Source organism: Monodelphis domestica, chromosome 7, assembly GCF_027887165.1.
Source record: "Monodelphis domestica isolate mMonDom1 chromosome 7, mMonDom1.pri, whole genome shotgun sequence".
Taxonomy (NCBI): Eukaryota; Metazoa; Chordata; class Mammalia; order Didelphimorphia; family Didelphidae; genus Monodelphis; species Monodelphis domestica.
This window is the reverse complement of record NC_077233.1, coordinates 239,683,839-239,700,893: the sequence shown is the minus strand read 5'-3', so window position 1 is coordinate 239,700,893 and position 17,055 is coordinate 239,683,839. Positions and strand designations below refer to the sequence as shown.

The following is a 17,055-nucleotide window of genomic DNA, read 5'->3' as shown; positions in this document are numbered from 1 at the left end:
GATGGATCATTTAGCAATGTCAAATCACAATGCAAAGAAAAATACAAAATAAGACTCAGTCCTGGGGATCCCCTTTTAACTTCTTCAGTGATTCAGAAGTAGAGTGGAGGGAAAAGAAATTTCTAAGAATTACATCATTTATAGACTCTTTATAAATATTAATTTAACTGTTAGAGCTATTACATGTGTGAAATCCTTGGCCAGTGAACAAATGCCCATAATACTGGAGAACATAAATAATCATATCAGAATTGATGTTCTTTTTTTTTTAATGGAAATAGTAGCTAAAGAGAAGGTTGGCTCATGGGTATTTCTGGAAAAAACAATTAAAGGAATTGGTAGATTATGCATTCAAAGGTTACAATAAAGATTAGGGGGGTATTGTAGACATGATATTGAAGTGCGCAAGATGAGCATTTCTAAAAGGCCAACATGAAAAAGAATTGTGGCTTGTGTGTTAGCTTCTGTTGCAAAGGATACAAAAGGAGAAGATATGAAGAATTTTATAAGAGCATCCAAATTAAACAATATATAACTTGGTAATGCCAGAGGAGGACACTGGGAAAAAATGGTGAAATATAAATTGGAAAATAGGGGCCAAAAGTATGATATGAAAGAGATCAAAGGTTTATAGACTACTCAGATAAATCACAGCAGTATATCATGAATATAGTCTTTTTAAAAAAACTTATCTTGCATTTTGGAATTGATTCCAAGACAGAAGAGCAGTAAGGGCTAGGCAATGGAGGTTAAGAGACTTGCCCAGGGTCACTCAGCTAGGAAGTATCTGAAGCTGGATTTGAACCCAGGACATCCCATCTCTAGGCCTTGGTCTTGGTTCTCAATCCACTGAGCCACCCAGCTGCCCCACATGAATACATTCTTAAAGAAGAAAGTTATAATATAGCAATAGAGGAGAACCCAGGACAGAGCCATGTGAGACACCTGTGTTTGGAGTGTGTGCCAGCAAAGGAGACTGAGGAACAGTGTAATAAGTGATAAAACCAAGAGAAAATAGTACTCCTTTAAAACTATAAGTCACAGATAAGGTAGCAACCTTTGTTGATAGAGGGAGTTTACTCAACAGGAGTTATCCCCATGCCAGTGAAATCAAAGATCTACTAGCACCATCCCTACATTCCAAGAGCTTACAATCTAACAGTATCGATATGGCATGTTTTATAGTTTTGTGTGCTCCATGAGGCCTTGTACATAATAGGATTTCAAGAAATATTTACTGACTTATTACCTGGGAAAATGTGGAAACTTGAAGTCGGTCTATTCCCTTTAACATTTTGTTTGTCCTCTTTTCCCACAGGGCAAAATCCAGTACAAAGAACACGTCAGTGAAGGTTTTGAAAGCATGCCAATGGCATTCATAGGAATGTTAAAGGGAGATAATGTGGGCAAAACAATAGTGAAAGCATAAGGGATCCAAGAGAACATCACACTGGAAATATAAAGAGCATATTGGTGTGTTTATTTCAAGTTTTCTACAATCTGGTGGAAATGTATGCCTATAAAAAACTAAGAAACATTGACTATAATTAATTCTGTGTATATCTACTTAATAAAATTTATTAAAATTTTATCATGTAAAAATAACGAGAAATGGAAATTCTTTAGGTAATGAACACCATCAATCCTACCTCTCAACTAAAGCCCTCTTTGGGATAGTCTAATTGCAGGATTTAAGAATTTTAATAACCGCTTCTGTTCATTTCAAAGGCCCTTTGCTCACTCTCCTGAGACAGAGAGTACAGGTTTATTTCTCCCCATTTCACATATGAGGGAATGGAGGCTTAAAGAGAGGTTAAATATGAACACACAGATCATAACAAAACTGGGAACTGGGGATTACCCTGATGGTGTAAGAAACAGAAGACTTCAATAAAAACTTATTTTTAAAAAAAATTGGCCATACATAATTAAAGTATGGGATCAAGGCATTTTCCCATCATAAGGAGCAGTTAGGTAGCATGGTGGATAGATCACTGGGCAGTCAGGAAAACATGAGTAGGCACTAGGCATACAAAGGCAAAAATCAAAAAGTCTCTGCTCTCGGAGTTTACATTTGATAGAGGGAGACAACATGCATATATATGTAATATACAAAATAGTGGTAAAGTGAGATTGGAGAGTGATGAAGGAAAACCTGAAGATTCGGAGATCAAGAAAAGCCTCATCAGAGATAGAGCTTGGAAAGAAGAGAGATTCTAAGAGGGAGGAGTGATGAGGAAATGTATTCCAGGTGTAGAGGACAATCTGTTCAATAGCATAGATAAGGGAAATGGACTGACAGGGGTGGCATTCAGCAAAGCTAGTCTCCCTGGGTCATAGAGTACGTGAAAAGGAGTATTGTATAATAAGGCTGGAAAGGTAAAGTTAGGAGTGGGGTAGATTGGAAATGAATGTAAGTGTCAAACAGAAAAGTTAGTATTTATTCTTAAATATCATAAGGAGCCATTGGAGTTTAGTGTTCAGAAGATGCTGAGGCTTATAATTTCAAAGTATCACGTTGGCAGCAGTTCTAATTTGCCTCTGTTCATAATATGCTAAAAGAATAAAATCAGAATTTAGTTTTATTCTTGGTTTTGGTTGAGCCATTCTGGGAATAGCCTGAAGGAATATTTTAGAAGCTTGTTCTTTAGTAATTTTTCAGTCAAGACAGTTTAACATGGGTTATTGGTATCAGCTAAATGGTAATATCAAGATTACTTGAGATCACCATGGACTGCGCCCTGCTAAACCAATTAGCTAGCATTTATGACATGCCAACTATGCGCCAGGCACTGCCTTAAAGTTCTGGGAATACAAAGATAAGAGAAAAACAGTCCATTTTCTCCAGGAAGTCAGAGTCTAATAGAGAAGACACCATGCAAACTAGGCATAAACATGATATATAGAGGATAAATTGAGGTAGTCCCATTAAGATTAAGGATGCTGGGGCAGGACTCTTGAGAAGGTAGAACCTTTGCTGAGATTTAAAAGGAAGTCAGGGAAATGAAAGAGTGGAAACAAAAAGGGAGAGTGTTCCAGGCATGAGTAGTTGGGGGGGGGGGGGACAGTCAGTGAAAATGAGCAGAGATGGAAAAGGGAGTGTCTTATGCAGGGAACAGGAAGGAGGCCAGTGTCACTGGCTCACAGAGTAGAATTCTATGGTCAAAGGTCTACTCAACTAACACTTGACCTCTCCTGAAAGTCAAAAATTCCTTCTTCTTACTCCTTTCATCTTTATGAATCTTACATCTTGCTGAATTCTTATCCCTATTCAGCTTAGACTTAAATCTCTCCACTGCCCCTATTCTCATCTGACTTCCTACTCTAGTACATTTCCACACTATAATAAGGAGGAAAAGCTTGCACAGAAATGTGAACTGAGCCGCCCTTCCCCACACACACAAACCTCCCCCACCAAACCAGAGTGAGCTACCGGAGTGCTCACTGGGACAGCAAGTGAGTGGGGCACGCCTCTGTCTGGGGGGTCACTCCAGGGTCCTTGGGATCTGGGGGCTGCCAGGAAACAACATCTCAGGGCAGTTTCACGGGAAAATCCTGCGCTGAGCACAGGGGCAGCAGAGCTGTACTTGGGGTGGTTGCACTGAGTATCTGGGCAGAGCTAAACACCAGGGGCGGACCACGTGCTGATTATCTGGGCGGAGCTGAACACCTGGGCAGTTTGGCTGTGATCAGGGCCCCAGTGCTTTAAGAAACCTCAGAGGCTGGGAAGAACTAGTCTGAGGCAACCTAAATTCACAGAAATCCCACACACACACATCACCCAGACCCCAGACCAAAAAAGAAAGTGGAATAAAACCACCAAAGGGATGGATCACATGGCCCAAAATCAAGCCTCCAGGAAGAAAGGGAAAAAGGTGACTATTGAAAACTTTTATGGTGGGAGTACCCAAGGGAAAGAAAAGAATGAGGATGAAATCCAAAAAAAATCAGAACATGCCTCCCAAAAAAGGAAACTATCAACAAGCTCTGGAAGATCTCAATATGGAGCTTACCCAAAAGATGGAAACCTTCTGGAAAGAAAAATGGGAGAAAGAGATCAGCAGTCTGATAGATAAGACTGCACAATTGGAGAAAGAGCAGGAAGCATCCAATAGAAGGGCAGACAAAGCTGAAAAGCAAAACCAGTCCCTAATGACCAGAATTAAGCAACTAGAAGAAAGTGAGATCATAAAACAGCGAGAATCAATAAAGCAAAGCCAAAAAATTAATGAATTAGAAGAAAACATAAAATATCTCACAGAAAAGGTCACAGACTTGGAAAACAGAGGAAGAAGAAACAACCTCCGAATTATCAGTCTCCCAGAAAAACCAGAGATAAACAATAACCTCGATGTTATTCTACAGGAGAATATTGAAGAAAATTGCCCACACGTTCTGGAGCAAGGGGGCAAAATAGAAATAGAAAGCGTTCATAGAACACCCTCTATACTAAATCCCCAAAAGACAACTCCCAGGAATGTAATTACCAAATTCAAGAGCTTCCAAGAAAAGGAGAAAACCCTACAAGAAGCCAAGAAGAGGAGCTTCAGATATGGGGGAGCTCCCATAAGGATCACACATGACTTAGTGGCTAACACACTAAGAGACTGCAAAGCATGGAACACAATATTTAGAAAGGCAAGAGAGCTGGGTCTCCAACCAAGAATCAACTACCCAGCAAAACTGACTATATACTTCCAGGGGAAAGTATGGGCATTCAACAAAATAGAAGACTTCCAAGTATTTGCTAAGAAAAGACCAGAACTTAGTGGAAAATTTGATATCCAAGCACAGAAAGCAAGAGAAACATGAAAAGGTAAATATGAAAGAAAGGGAAAAGGAGATAAATCTTATCTTTTCCTTTAAGTCAAACTCTCTTCTATAAGGACTACATTTACATCAAATTATATATATTAATATGTGGGGGAAATGTTTTGTGTAACTCTCAAAAATTGTATGCATCATAAGAGTAGTTAGAAGAAACATGCATGGGGCATTAAGAAGATTTGGTGAAAGTGGGGGCAAAGAAAGGAAAAGGGAGGGGGGACCATCGATAATACTAAGATTTACTTCAAGAAATAGGGGGGGGGGGACTTAATAGAATAATTTTTCCCATATAAAGATTTAATAGAATAATTTTTCCCATATAAAGATACACATGGGAAGGGGAGGGGAAGAACTCTCATATGAGAAGGAGAGGAAGAGAGCATGAAGTGGAATTACTTAAACCTTACTCTCAGTGAAATCAAATCTGAGAGGGAAGAACATCTAGATCCAGTGGGATCCTGAATTCTATCTTATCCAACAGGGCAAGAAAGAAAGGAAAATTAAGGAGGGGGGGAGGGAGTATAAAAAGGGAGTGAAGGAGAGGGGGGAGGGGAAGGGAGCATAAAAATGGAGGGGCTAGAAAGGGAAGCATATCAAGGGAGGGGACTAGGGGGACTGACCCAAAGTAAATCACTGGTTCAAAAGGATATAGCTAAAGAAGAAAGGTCAGAACTAGGGGAAGATATCAAAATGCCAGCAAATCCACAAGTGACAATCATAACTTTGAACGTGAGTGGGATGAACTCACCCATAAAACATAGACAAATAGCAGATTGGATTAGAACCCAAAAACCTACCATCTGTTGTCTTCAAGAAACACATATGAGGCGGGTCGATACTCACAAGGTTAGAATTAAAGGTTGGTGTAAGACCTTTTGGGCTTCAACTGATAGAAAGAAGGCAGGAGTTGCAATCATGATATCTGACAAAGCCAAAGCAAAAATAGACCTCATCAAAAGGGATAGGGAAGGTAAATATATTCTGTTAAAAGGGAGTATAGACAATGAGGAAATATCACTAATCAACATGTATGCACCAAATGGTATAGCATCCAAATTTTTAATTGAGAAACTAGGAGAATTGAAGGAGAAAATAGACAGTAAAACTATATTAGTGGGAGACTTGAACCAACCACTACCAAATTTAGATAAATCAAACCAGAAAATAAACAAGAAAGAGGTAAAAGAGGTGAATGAAATCTTAGAAAAATTAGGGTTAATAGACATATGGAGAAAAATAAATAGGGACAAAAAGGAATACACCTTCTTTTCAGCACCACATGGCACATTCACAAAAATAGATCATACACTAGGTCACAGAAACATGGCATACAAATGCAGAAAAGCAGAAATAATAAATGCAGCCTTTTCAGATCACAAGGCAATAAAAATATTGATCAGTAAGGGTACATGGAGAGCCAAATCAAAAATTAATTGGAAATTAAATAATATGATACTCCAAAATCGGTTAGTTAGACAAGAAATCATAAAAACAATTAATAATTTCATTGAGGAAAATGACAATGGTGAGACATCCTTTCAAACCTTATGGGCTGCAGACAAGGCAGTACTTAGAGGAAAATTCATATCCCTGAGTGCATATATTAACAAATTAGGGAGGACAGAGATCAAGGAATTGGAAATGCAAATCAAAAAACTTAAGAACAAACAAATTAAAACCCCCCAGAAGAAAACCAAACTAGAAATCCTAAAAATTAAGGGAGAAATTAATAAAATCGAAAGTGATAGAACTATTGAGCTAATAAACAAGACTAGAAGCTGGTACTTTGAAAAAACAGACAAAATAGACAAAGTACTGGTCAATCTAATTTAAAAAAGGAAAGAAGAAAGGCAAATTAACAGCATCGAGGATGAAAAGGGGGTTCTCACCTCCAATGAAGAGGAAATTAAGGCAATCATTAAAAACTACTTTGCCCAACTACATGGCAATAAATACACCAACCTAGGTGATATGGATAAATATTTACAAAAATATAAATTGCCTAGACTAACAGAAGAAGAAATAGAGTTTTTAAATAACCCCATATCAGAAAAAGAAATCCAACAGGCCATCAAAGAACTTCCTAAGAAAAAATCCCCAGGGCCTGATGCATTCACCAGTAAATTATATCAAACATTCAAAGAACAGCTAACTCCAATACTATACAAACTATTTGACATAATAAGCAAAGAGGAAATTCTACCAAATTCCATTTATGACACAAACATGGTACTAATTCCAAAACCAGGCAGGCCAAAAACAGAGAAAGAAAAATATAGACCAATCTCCCTAATGAATATAGATGCAAAAATCTTAAATAGGATACTAGCAAAAAGACTCCAGCAAGTGATCAGAAGATTCATTCACCATGATCAAGTAGGATTCATACCAGGGATCCAGGGCTGGTTCAATATTAGGAAAACCATCCACATAATTGACCACATCAACAAGCAAACCAACAAAAATCACATGATTATTTCAATAGATGCAGAAAAAGCCTTTGATAAAATACAACACTCATTCCTATTAAAAACACTGCAAAGCATAGGAATAGAAGGGCCATTCCTAAAAATAATAAACAGTATATATCTAAAACCACCAACTAATATCATCTGCAATGGGGATAAACTAAATCCATTCCCATCAAGATCAGGAGTGAAACAAGGATGCCCATTATCACCTCTATTATTTGACATTGTATTAGAAACACTAGCAGTAGCAATTAGAGAAGAAAAAGAAATTGAAGGCATTACAATAGGCAAGGAGGAGACTAAATTATCACTCTTTGCAGATGACATGATGGTCTACTTAAAGAATCCTAGAGATTCAAACAAAAAGCTAATTGAAATAATCAACAACTTTAGCAAAGTTGCAGGATACAAAATAAACCCACATAAGTCATCAGCATTTCTATATAATTCCAACACAGCTCAGCAGCAAGAACTAGAAAGAGAAATTCTGTTCAAAATTACCTTAGACAAAATAAAATACTTAGGAATCGATCTCCCGAGACAAACACAGGAACTATATGAACACAACAACAAAACACTCTCCACACAACTAAAACTAGACTTGAACAATTGGAAAAACATTAACTGCTCATGGTTGGATGAGCCAATATAATAAAAATGACCATCCTACCCAAACTCATCTATCTATTTAGTGCCATACTCATGGAACTTCCAAAAAAATTTTTTTACTGATTTAGAAAAAACCATAACAAAGTTCATTTGGAAGAACAAAAGATCAAAAATATCCAGGGAAATAATGAAAAAAAAAATACAAAGGAAGGGGGCCTTTCAGTCCCAGATCTCAGACTATATTATAAAGCAGAGGTCACCAAAACAATCTGGTACTGGCTAAGAGACAGAAAGGAGGATCAGTGGAATAGACTCGGGATAAGTGATCTCAGCAAGACAGTATATGACAAACGCAAAGATCCCAGCTTTTGGGACAAAAATCCACTATTTCATAAAAACTGCTGGGAAAATTGGAGGACAGTGTGGGAAAGATTAGGTTTAGATCAACACCTCACACCCTACACCAAGATAAATTCAAAATGGGTGAATGACTTGAACATAAAGAAGGAAACTATAAGAAAATTAGGCGAACACAGAATAGTACACATGTCAGACCTTTGGGAAGGGAAAGACTTCAAAACCAAGCAAGACTTAGAAAGAGTTACAAAATGCAAAATAAATAATCTGGAATACATCTAATTAAAAAGTTTTTGTACAAACAAAACCAATGTAACCAAAATCAGAAGGGAAGCAACAAATTGGGAAACAATCTTCATAAAAACCTCTGACAAAGGTTTAATTACTCAAATTTACAAAGAGCTAAATCAATTGTACAAAAAATCAAGCCATTCTCCAGTTGATAAATGGGCAAGGGACATGAACAGGCAGCTCTCAGCCAAAGAAATCAAAACTATTAATAAGCACATGAAAAAGTGCTCTACATCTCTTATAATCAGAGAGATGCAAGTCAAAACAACTCTGAGGTATCACCTCACACCTAGCAGATTGGCTAACATGACAGCTATGAAAAGTAATGAATGCTGGAGGGGATGTGGCAAAGTAGGGACACTAATTCATTGCTGGTGGAGTTGTGAATTGATCCAACCATTCTGGAGGGCAATTTGGAACTATGCCCAAAGGGTGATAAAAGACTGTCTGCCCTTTGACCCAGCTATAGCACTGCTGGGTTTGTACCCCAAAGAGATAATAAGAAAAAAGACTTGTACAAGAATATTCATAGCTTCACTCTTTGTGGTGGCCAAAAATTGGAAAACGAGGGGATGCCCATCAATTAGGGAATGGCTGAACAAATTGTGGTATATGTTGGTGATGGAATACTATTGTGCTAAAAGGAATAATAAAGTAGAGAAATTCCATGGAGACTGGAACAACCTCCAAGAAGTGATGGAGAGCGAAAGGAGCAGAACCAGGAAATCATTATACACAGAGACTGATACACTGTGGTACAATCGAAGGTAGTGGATTTCTCCATTGGTGTCAATGCAATGTCCCTGAACAATCTGCAGGGATCTAAAAAATACTATCCACAAGCAGAGGATAAACTGTGGGAGTTAAAACAACGAGGAAAAGCAACTGCCTGACTACAGGGGTGGAGGTGATAGGACTGAGGAGAGACTCTAAATGAACACTCTAATGCAAATACCTACATCATGGAAATGGGTTAGAAACAGGAACACATGTGATAACCAGTGGAATCGTGCGTCGGCTATGTGAGAGGGAAAGGTGGGGGGGTGGGGGAGGGAGGAAAAGAAAATGATCTTTGTTTCCAGTGAATAATGTTTGGAAATGACCAAATAAAATAATGTTAAATATATATATATATATATATATATATATATATATATATATATATATATATATATATATATATCAGCCAAGGTTGAAAGATTGCTACACCTGAAAAAACTTATGACAAGTATCCATTAGTTTCTAAGGTTTGTTGTTGTCATCTTTTAATGTCACACAGCAGACTCATGTGAATCCTAATGATAGTTGGTTTGTTTGCTATTGTAATTAAATGGGCTATTATAACTTTGGGGATTTTGATACTTTTTGAATGTGCATTACCTATTGTACTACTGCTCTTTATAAAAAACTGTTACTTTGTGAAAATCATCTGTACTCACACAGAGTGGCTCATGGCCAAGTTTGAAGAGGAAATGGATTTCATTTTTCTGTGAGAAACTTTTGTATTCTACCTTTACTTAGCTGACACAATGCGTCAATGATTGTAAGCTATATATTTTTATTTTTAAAACTTTTTATTATTGTTTTTGCTTGCATGTGCTATATACTATTTCAGTTTTATTTTTTCTCTCCTTTTTGTATTTGAAGCACATATCAACAGTATTGATGATTTTCTTCAACTTTTTTGATTTTGTAGTAATATAAGTTTTAAAATATATTTGCCCTAATGTCAATGCATACCCAAAAAGCTTTAGACTATAAAAATGATGCCACTGATTGTTTTAAAAAATTATGAGGGGCAGCTGGGTAGCTCAGTGGATTGAGAACTATGCCTGGAGACTGGAGGTCCTAGGTTCAAATCTGGCCTCAGACACTTCCCAGGTGTGACCCTGGGCAAGTCACTTGACCCCCATTGCCTAGCCCTTACCACTCTTCTGCCTTGGAGCCAATACACAGTATTGACTCCAAGATGGAAGGTAAGGGTTTAAAAAAAATTATGGGACTTTGCTTAATGATTTTGTCTGATTCCAGGAGAAAGGAATACAAAAAGAGCCATTACACAGTGCCAAAGAAGCACAAAGCTAAATTGCATAGTGCCAACCGACCCCAATGAGATTAATGAAATTTTGAACCAAGACAAGAGGACTTGAACTTGTTTGGGGTTTGAGGTTGAAAGCTGTTATGACATGTGTCAAAGGCAGGTCTTCATTGTCCCACATTCTACCAAGTATCTCAAATTTTACTCCTATCTGGCTCCTATAATCTAGTCCCTATTCTGTCTTTCATAGTGTGGCAAACTTTCTGTAGTCCTGGCTACTGATTAGGTACGTGCATAATTACTTAAATCATTTTAATTCGGCCCTGATGCAAGGACCTGTTATAAGTATATTTTTCCCTTACTTAGAATTTTTATATATAAGATTGTGATAGTTTATATTTCATTCACAAATTATTTTTTCTTTTTTTGGATTTTTTTTATATTTTTTATTTCTCTTGCCAGTTTATTCATATACCTCATAACTCAGCCATGCACTCGCAAGTGATCCCTGTGTTTTTCAACATCCTCTTCAGGAGGAAATTTATTATTATTATGATTATTATTCTAAATTGCAAAGTTTAAATTCTTTTGAGAGTAATTTAACAATAAGAAACATGCTACTGGGTCAACTGGGTGATTCAGAGGATTGAGAACCAGGCCCAGAAACGAGAGGTCCTGGGTTCAAATATGACCTCAGACATTGCCTAGCAGTACGTCCCTGGGCAAGTCACTTGACCCCCATTCCCTAGCCCTTACCACTCTTCTGCCTTAGAACCAATAAGGATTTTAAAAAGAGAGAGATCCATCAATAGGGAAGTCCTATCCTAATCAATGATCAAACACAATCAGTACAAGTAATTATTCATTATCAAAAGAGGATACTCATTTTACATGGCTACAATGAATCCATGAGTCCCTCTCCCCAATTTTAATAGCTGTTGGTGTAGTTAATAGGACTTGGAATGGTCCATCATAAGCAATTTCAGTCGACCCAGAACATTTGAAATTCTTTATGTACACACTATCACCTGGGTTTAAATAATGAAGCAAAAAGTCTATGGGGCCTGTCTGAACATCAGCTCCAGAGTTATGAAGTTCTCGCAATTTTGTCTGTAGTTGTCTGATATATGTGGCAATGGCTATATACCCTCCTAACAATGAGGTATAGTCAGGGGTAAATACTTGTGCCTGAATAGGTGGATATCCAAATAGCATCTCAAATGGTGAGATGTATAAATCACCTCTGGGTATACTTCTATGATAAAATAGGGCCAGAGGGAGAATTTCAGGCCATTTTAACGGAGTCTCCATGTACAATTTGCCAATCATAGTTTTAAGTTCTTTATTCATTCATTCAATTTGGCCAGAGCTTTAGGGATGATATGGTATATGAAATGTAGGCGTTATCCCCAACCATGAATAAATTTGTGATAAGACTGAATCAGTAAAATGAGTTCCTCTATCTGAGTCAATATGTGCTGGCAGACCAAAACAAGGAACAATTTCTATTAAAAGCACTTTGGCAACAAAAGCAGATGTGGCCCGAGCAGTAGGAAATGGTTCAGGCCCCCTGGTCAGCTGATTGACTATGACCAGACAAAATTTATACTGTCTACCTTTTGTTATAGATATAAAATTGATCTGTAGATGTTCAAACAGTATGTAAGCAAGGGGACATCCACCAAAGTTTTTTTCCATGAAAGGCATATGGATTAAAGGCCTGGAAGGTAGGGCAGGCTGTACATACTTTAGAGACTATAGTAGTTATACCAGCGACTATCCATACTCTTTTAACAGAGTCTGTGATGCCCTGGGTGCCAAAGTTACCATTTTTATGAATAGATTGGCAAATTTATTGATAAAAACTTCTAGGGAGCAGGGGCTTTCCTTCAGATGATACCCATACTCCATTAATCTGTTTTGCTTTAAATTTTTGCTCCCATTTTCCCACTTCCTTGTCATTTTATTAATTTCTCCTTTGAAATTTAGTATCTCTAATTTAGTCATCATCTGAGGATTTTTCATTTGTTCACTTCCTAGTTTTTTAATTTGCATGCCCAATTCATTGACTTCTGCCCACCCTAATTTGTTAATATATAACAAGGATATAAATTTCTCCCTGAGTACTGCTTTGGCTGCATCCCATAGGTTTTGAAAGGATGTCTCATCATTTCATTTTCTTTAATGAAGTTATTGTGTCTATGATTTGTTCTTTAAATAACCGGTTTTGGAGAATCGTATTTGGAGAATTGTTTAATTTCCAATTAATTTTTGATTTACCTCTCCATGAACCCTTACTAATCATTATTTTCATTGCATTGTGATCTGAACAGGTTGCATTTATTATTTCTGCTCTTTTGCATGTTTGCAATGCTTTTATGCCCTAATACATGGTCAATTTTTGTGAATGTACCATGTGCCACTGAAAAGAAGGTGTATTCCTTTTTGTCCCTATTTATTTTTCTCCACATGTCTACTAACTCTAATTTTTCTAAGATTTCATTCACTTCTCTTTCCTCTTTCTTATTTATTTTTGGTTTGATTTATCTAGTTTGGATAGAGGAAGGTTCAGGTCTCCCACTAGTATAGTTTTTCCATCTATTTCATCCTTGAGCTCCACTAGTTTCTCCTTTAGAAATTTGGATGTTATGCTATTTGGTGCATACATATTGAGTACTGATATTTCCTCATTGTCTATACTGCCTTTTATCAGGATGTAATTACCTTCCCTATCTCTTTTAACTAGATTTATTTTTACTTTGGCTTTGTCAGATATCATGATTGCGAGTCCTGTCTTTTTTATCAGTTGATGCCCAAATAGATTTGGCCCCATCCTCTTACTTTCACACTATGCATATTTACCTTCCTCATGTGTGTTTCTTGCAGACAACATATGGTAGGGTTTTGGATTCTAATCCACTCTGCTATTCGCTTGTGTTTTATGGGTGAGTTCATTCCATTCACATTCAGAGTTATGATTACTAGCTGTGTATTTCCCAGCATTTTGATTTCTACTCCTGGTCCTTCCTTTTCTTCTTTCACTATTTTCTTCTACACCAATGTTTGTTTTTACTCAGTCCTCCTAGTTCCCACCCTTATTTGACTTCCCTTTCTACCCCCCCTCCCTTCTTATTCCCTCCCTTATTTTCCCTGCAGTTGTTCTAAAACTACCCCCCCACCCTCTCCCTCCCTTGTACTGCTTCCCTCCCCACCAGTTCATTTGTTGCCATTCCACTCCCCTATAGGGTGCAAATCTATTCTCTGCCCCAATGGATTGTATTGTTGTTCCCTCTTTGGGTCAATTTCAATGCACATAAGAGTTGAGTATTTCCTATCTCCAACCTCTTTACCCTTCTATTGTATTGATGTTGTTACATATATATTTACCCCCTTTTGTTTCTTTTCCGATTACTTTTAGTATTAACCTCTTATTTTAGCTCTAGTTGTATATATATATATACATGTATATGCATTTATGTGTACATATATCTATATACCTATTTATTTCTTATCATTTCATCCTATACAGTTTGTCACTGTTCCCTCTAAGTGTAATTCTACTAGCTGCCCAAGTGATAATAATAATTTTTAAGAGTTACCAATGACCTCTTTTCTTATAGGGATACACATCATTTTAACTTATTGAGTCTCTTAAAAAAAAGTTTGTTTTGTTTTATTTTTCTTTTCGCCTCTTTTTTAATTACCTTTTGATGATTCTCTTGAGTTCTGTGCTTGGGCATTGAATTTTATGTTCAGGTCTGGTCTTTTCTTTACAAATTCTTGGAATTCTTCTATTTTGTTGAATAACCATACTTTCCCCTGTAAGAATATAGTCAGTTTTGCTGGGTAGTTGATTCTTGGTTGTAGACTTGGTTCCCTTGCTTTCCGGAATATCATATTCCATACCTTTCAGTCCTTCAGTGTGGATGCAGCCAGATCCTGTGTTATCCTCACTGTGGTTCCATGTTATCTGAATGACTTCTTCTTGGCAGCTTGTAATATCTTTTCTTTGGTCTGATAGTCCTTGAATTTGGCTATAATATTCCTGGGTGCTGTCAGTTGGGGATTAAGTACAAGAGGTGATTTGTGGATTCTTTCAGTCTCCACTTTTCCCTCTTGTTCTAGAATATCAGGGCAGTTTTCTTGGATAATTTCCTGTAGTATTATGACCAGGCTTTTTCTTTTGTCATGGTCTTCTGGTAGACCAATAATTCTTAAATTGTCTCTCTTGGAATGATTTTCTAAATCCCTCTGTTTTGTGAATGAGATACTTCATATTTTCCTCAATTTTTTCATTCTTTTGGTTTTGTTTTATAGTGTCCTGCTGCCTTGTGAGGTCACTTGATTCTAGTTGTTTTACTCTGGTTCTTAAAGATTGGATTTCATCTCTGGCTTTTTGGTCATCCTTCTCATCCTGGTCTGATTTTCTTTGGAGGTCATCTTTCAGTCTCTTTACCTCATCTCTCATCTCCTCTGCCTCATCTTTCATCTTCTTTGCCTCATCTTTCATCTCCTTTGCCTCATTTTCAAGCTGGTTGATTTTTTTCAAGACACTATTTTCTGTTTCCAGATGACTTATCTTAGTTTTAAAATTCTTGTCCCAGTTGTCTTAAGTCTCTCTACATTGTGTTTTGAATTGCCTTTTGAGTTCTTCCAAAGCCTGTATCCAATTCACTGGGATTTGTTTTATTCCTTGCCTCCTCCTCCTCTGCTCCATTTGCTATTTCTTCATTGCCTGTACAGAATCTATCAATTGTAATTTCTTCTTTTTCTGTTGTTTGCTTATATTTACCCCTTCTTTGCTCCCCTTATTTGTCTGTGTTCTTGCTCCTCTCATTTTTTTTGTTATGGGGCTTTCTGTCAGTCTCCCCTCATGGAGCTTTGTCAGATCTCTCAGTGCAGTCTGTGAGGGAGGGGTGTTGGAGCTTGGGCTTCCCTGACCTCTGAAGACTTTTGATAGGATTAAGTTCAGCTGTGTTGGGCTGAATGTGCTCTGAAGCCAAAACCTCCTGGAAGGCTGGAGCAATATGGAGGGTCTCAGCTGTTCTGACCAGGATGCCGGCTCTTTGCTCCCTCTCCAGCTCCTTCCCTGCCACCTGTGTTCGATACTCTGAGCCTGGCACAGCCCTGCTCGCAAGGTCCACTCTCCAGACCAGTGCCTTTGCCCGCCCAGAGGTTCCCGCTGACACTGGAGGCTTAGCACTATATGTGTGTGGGAGTAGGGAGGGTCCTGGGACCTTCCTTCTGCCTTTCCCTTAAACCTTAGTGTTCTCAGATTCAGGCCTTTTGATGGGGTGGGGGGAGGCATACCTTTTGAATTGAGTACAGTAGGAGTGTTCCTTGGCTCTGTCTTGTTGTTAGGTTTGATTTTCAGTCCCCTAGCAGCATTCAGTTTGTGATCAGTAAGGAAGGGTTTTCAGAGGTCTGAACTTTTGCTGCTTCTATGCCGCCATCTTGACTCCACCTCCCAGAGACATTTTTCTTAAACAGTCCTTGCCCTCATGGAAGTTATATTCTACCATAGGATATGGCATATAGCATAAATAGCAATTTCAAGATAATTTGAGGGGAAAGTGAGTATTAATAACAAAAGGAAACAGGAGCCAAGTCTTGAAGAAAGTCAAGAAGTATGTGGAGACATATCAGTAATCCCTACTAAAATTAAGCATTAAGAAATAACATATTTACAATGTATTAACCTAAAGTCCCTGGTCTCACTTGAATATTGATGTTTATTTGGTTCATAATAATAAAATAATTAAAGAGAAAAGTATGACTTGGGAGCACACTACAATAGCATTCATGCTGACAAACCACATGATTCTTGAAGAGTGTGCTGTGTTAACACCTTTGTTTCAGTCCTTGATGCTGTCCTACAGGTAGAAATCACTATGGTTTCTATGATTTGATCATATGTATTATATTACATATTATATGACTAAGAGCTTCCATATCTAAACTTGCCTTCTGTTGTGTCATTAACAAGTGAATGCAGGGAGAGAAAAGCTATATTATTAAGTACTATATATTAATATGTTTCTGGAAAGGACAAGCCATATGCAGAAACTAGCTATCAGGAGAGTAGTTTAAGTCAGAAGATGGCCCCATGTTTGTTCCCTGGGCATGTCTGACATCTTAACTTTGCCAGTGACTTGGGAAGGGCTACCAAGGGACTCAGTGTCAATAAAGTGACAGAAAAAGTCTGAGAGATACATTCATGATATGAATAGTCTGGGGAAAGGATCATTGACTAACTACTGGTCTTAGACCATGTAGTGTCTAGACCAAGAGATTTTTCTTTTGTGGTGAAGTGGCCTTTTCTATCTATGTTCTAGATGCCAGTCTAGGGCAACAGCTGAAGAACCAAGATTCTCTACAATGGACAAAACCATCTATTGGGACTTTCCTTCAGATGACTAACCAATACAGGTTTAGGGCAAAAGAGTTTCCAGAGCATGTGTA

At 37.6% G+C, this 17,055-nt stretch overlaps 1 protein-coding gene across 1 annotated transcript in view; it reads left to right on the top strand.

The window, feature by feature from the left end:
* PTGR1 (prostaglandin reductase 1) overlaps window positions 1–1,602 on the top strand; it is a 34,593-nt gene extending 32,991 nt beyond the window's left edge. Inside the window, exon 10 of the mRNA XM_001365518.4 lies at window positions 1,319–1,602. Within this exon, the coding sequence (XP_001365555.1) occupies window positions 1,319–1,429 (111 nt within the window). The 3' untranslated portion in view covers window positions 1,430–1,602. The remainder of the gene's footprint in view (window positions 1–1,318) is intronic.
* Window positions 1,603–17,055: the final 15,453 nt, after the last annotated feature.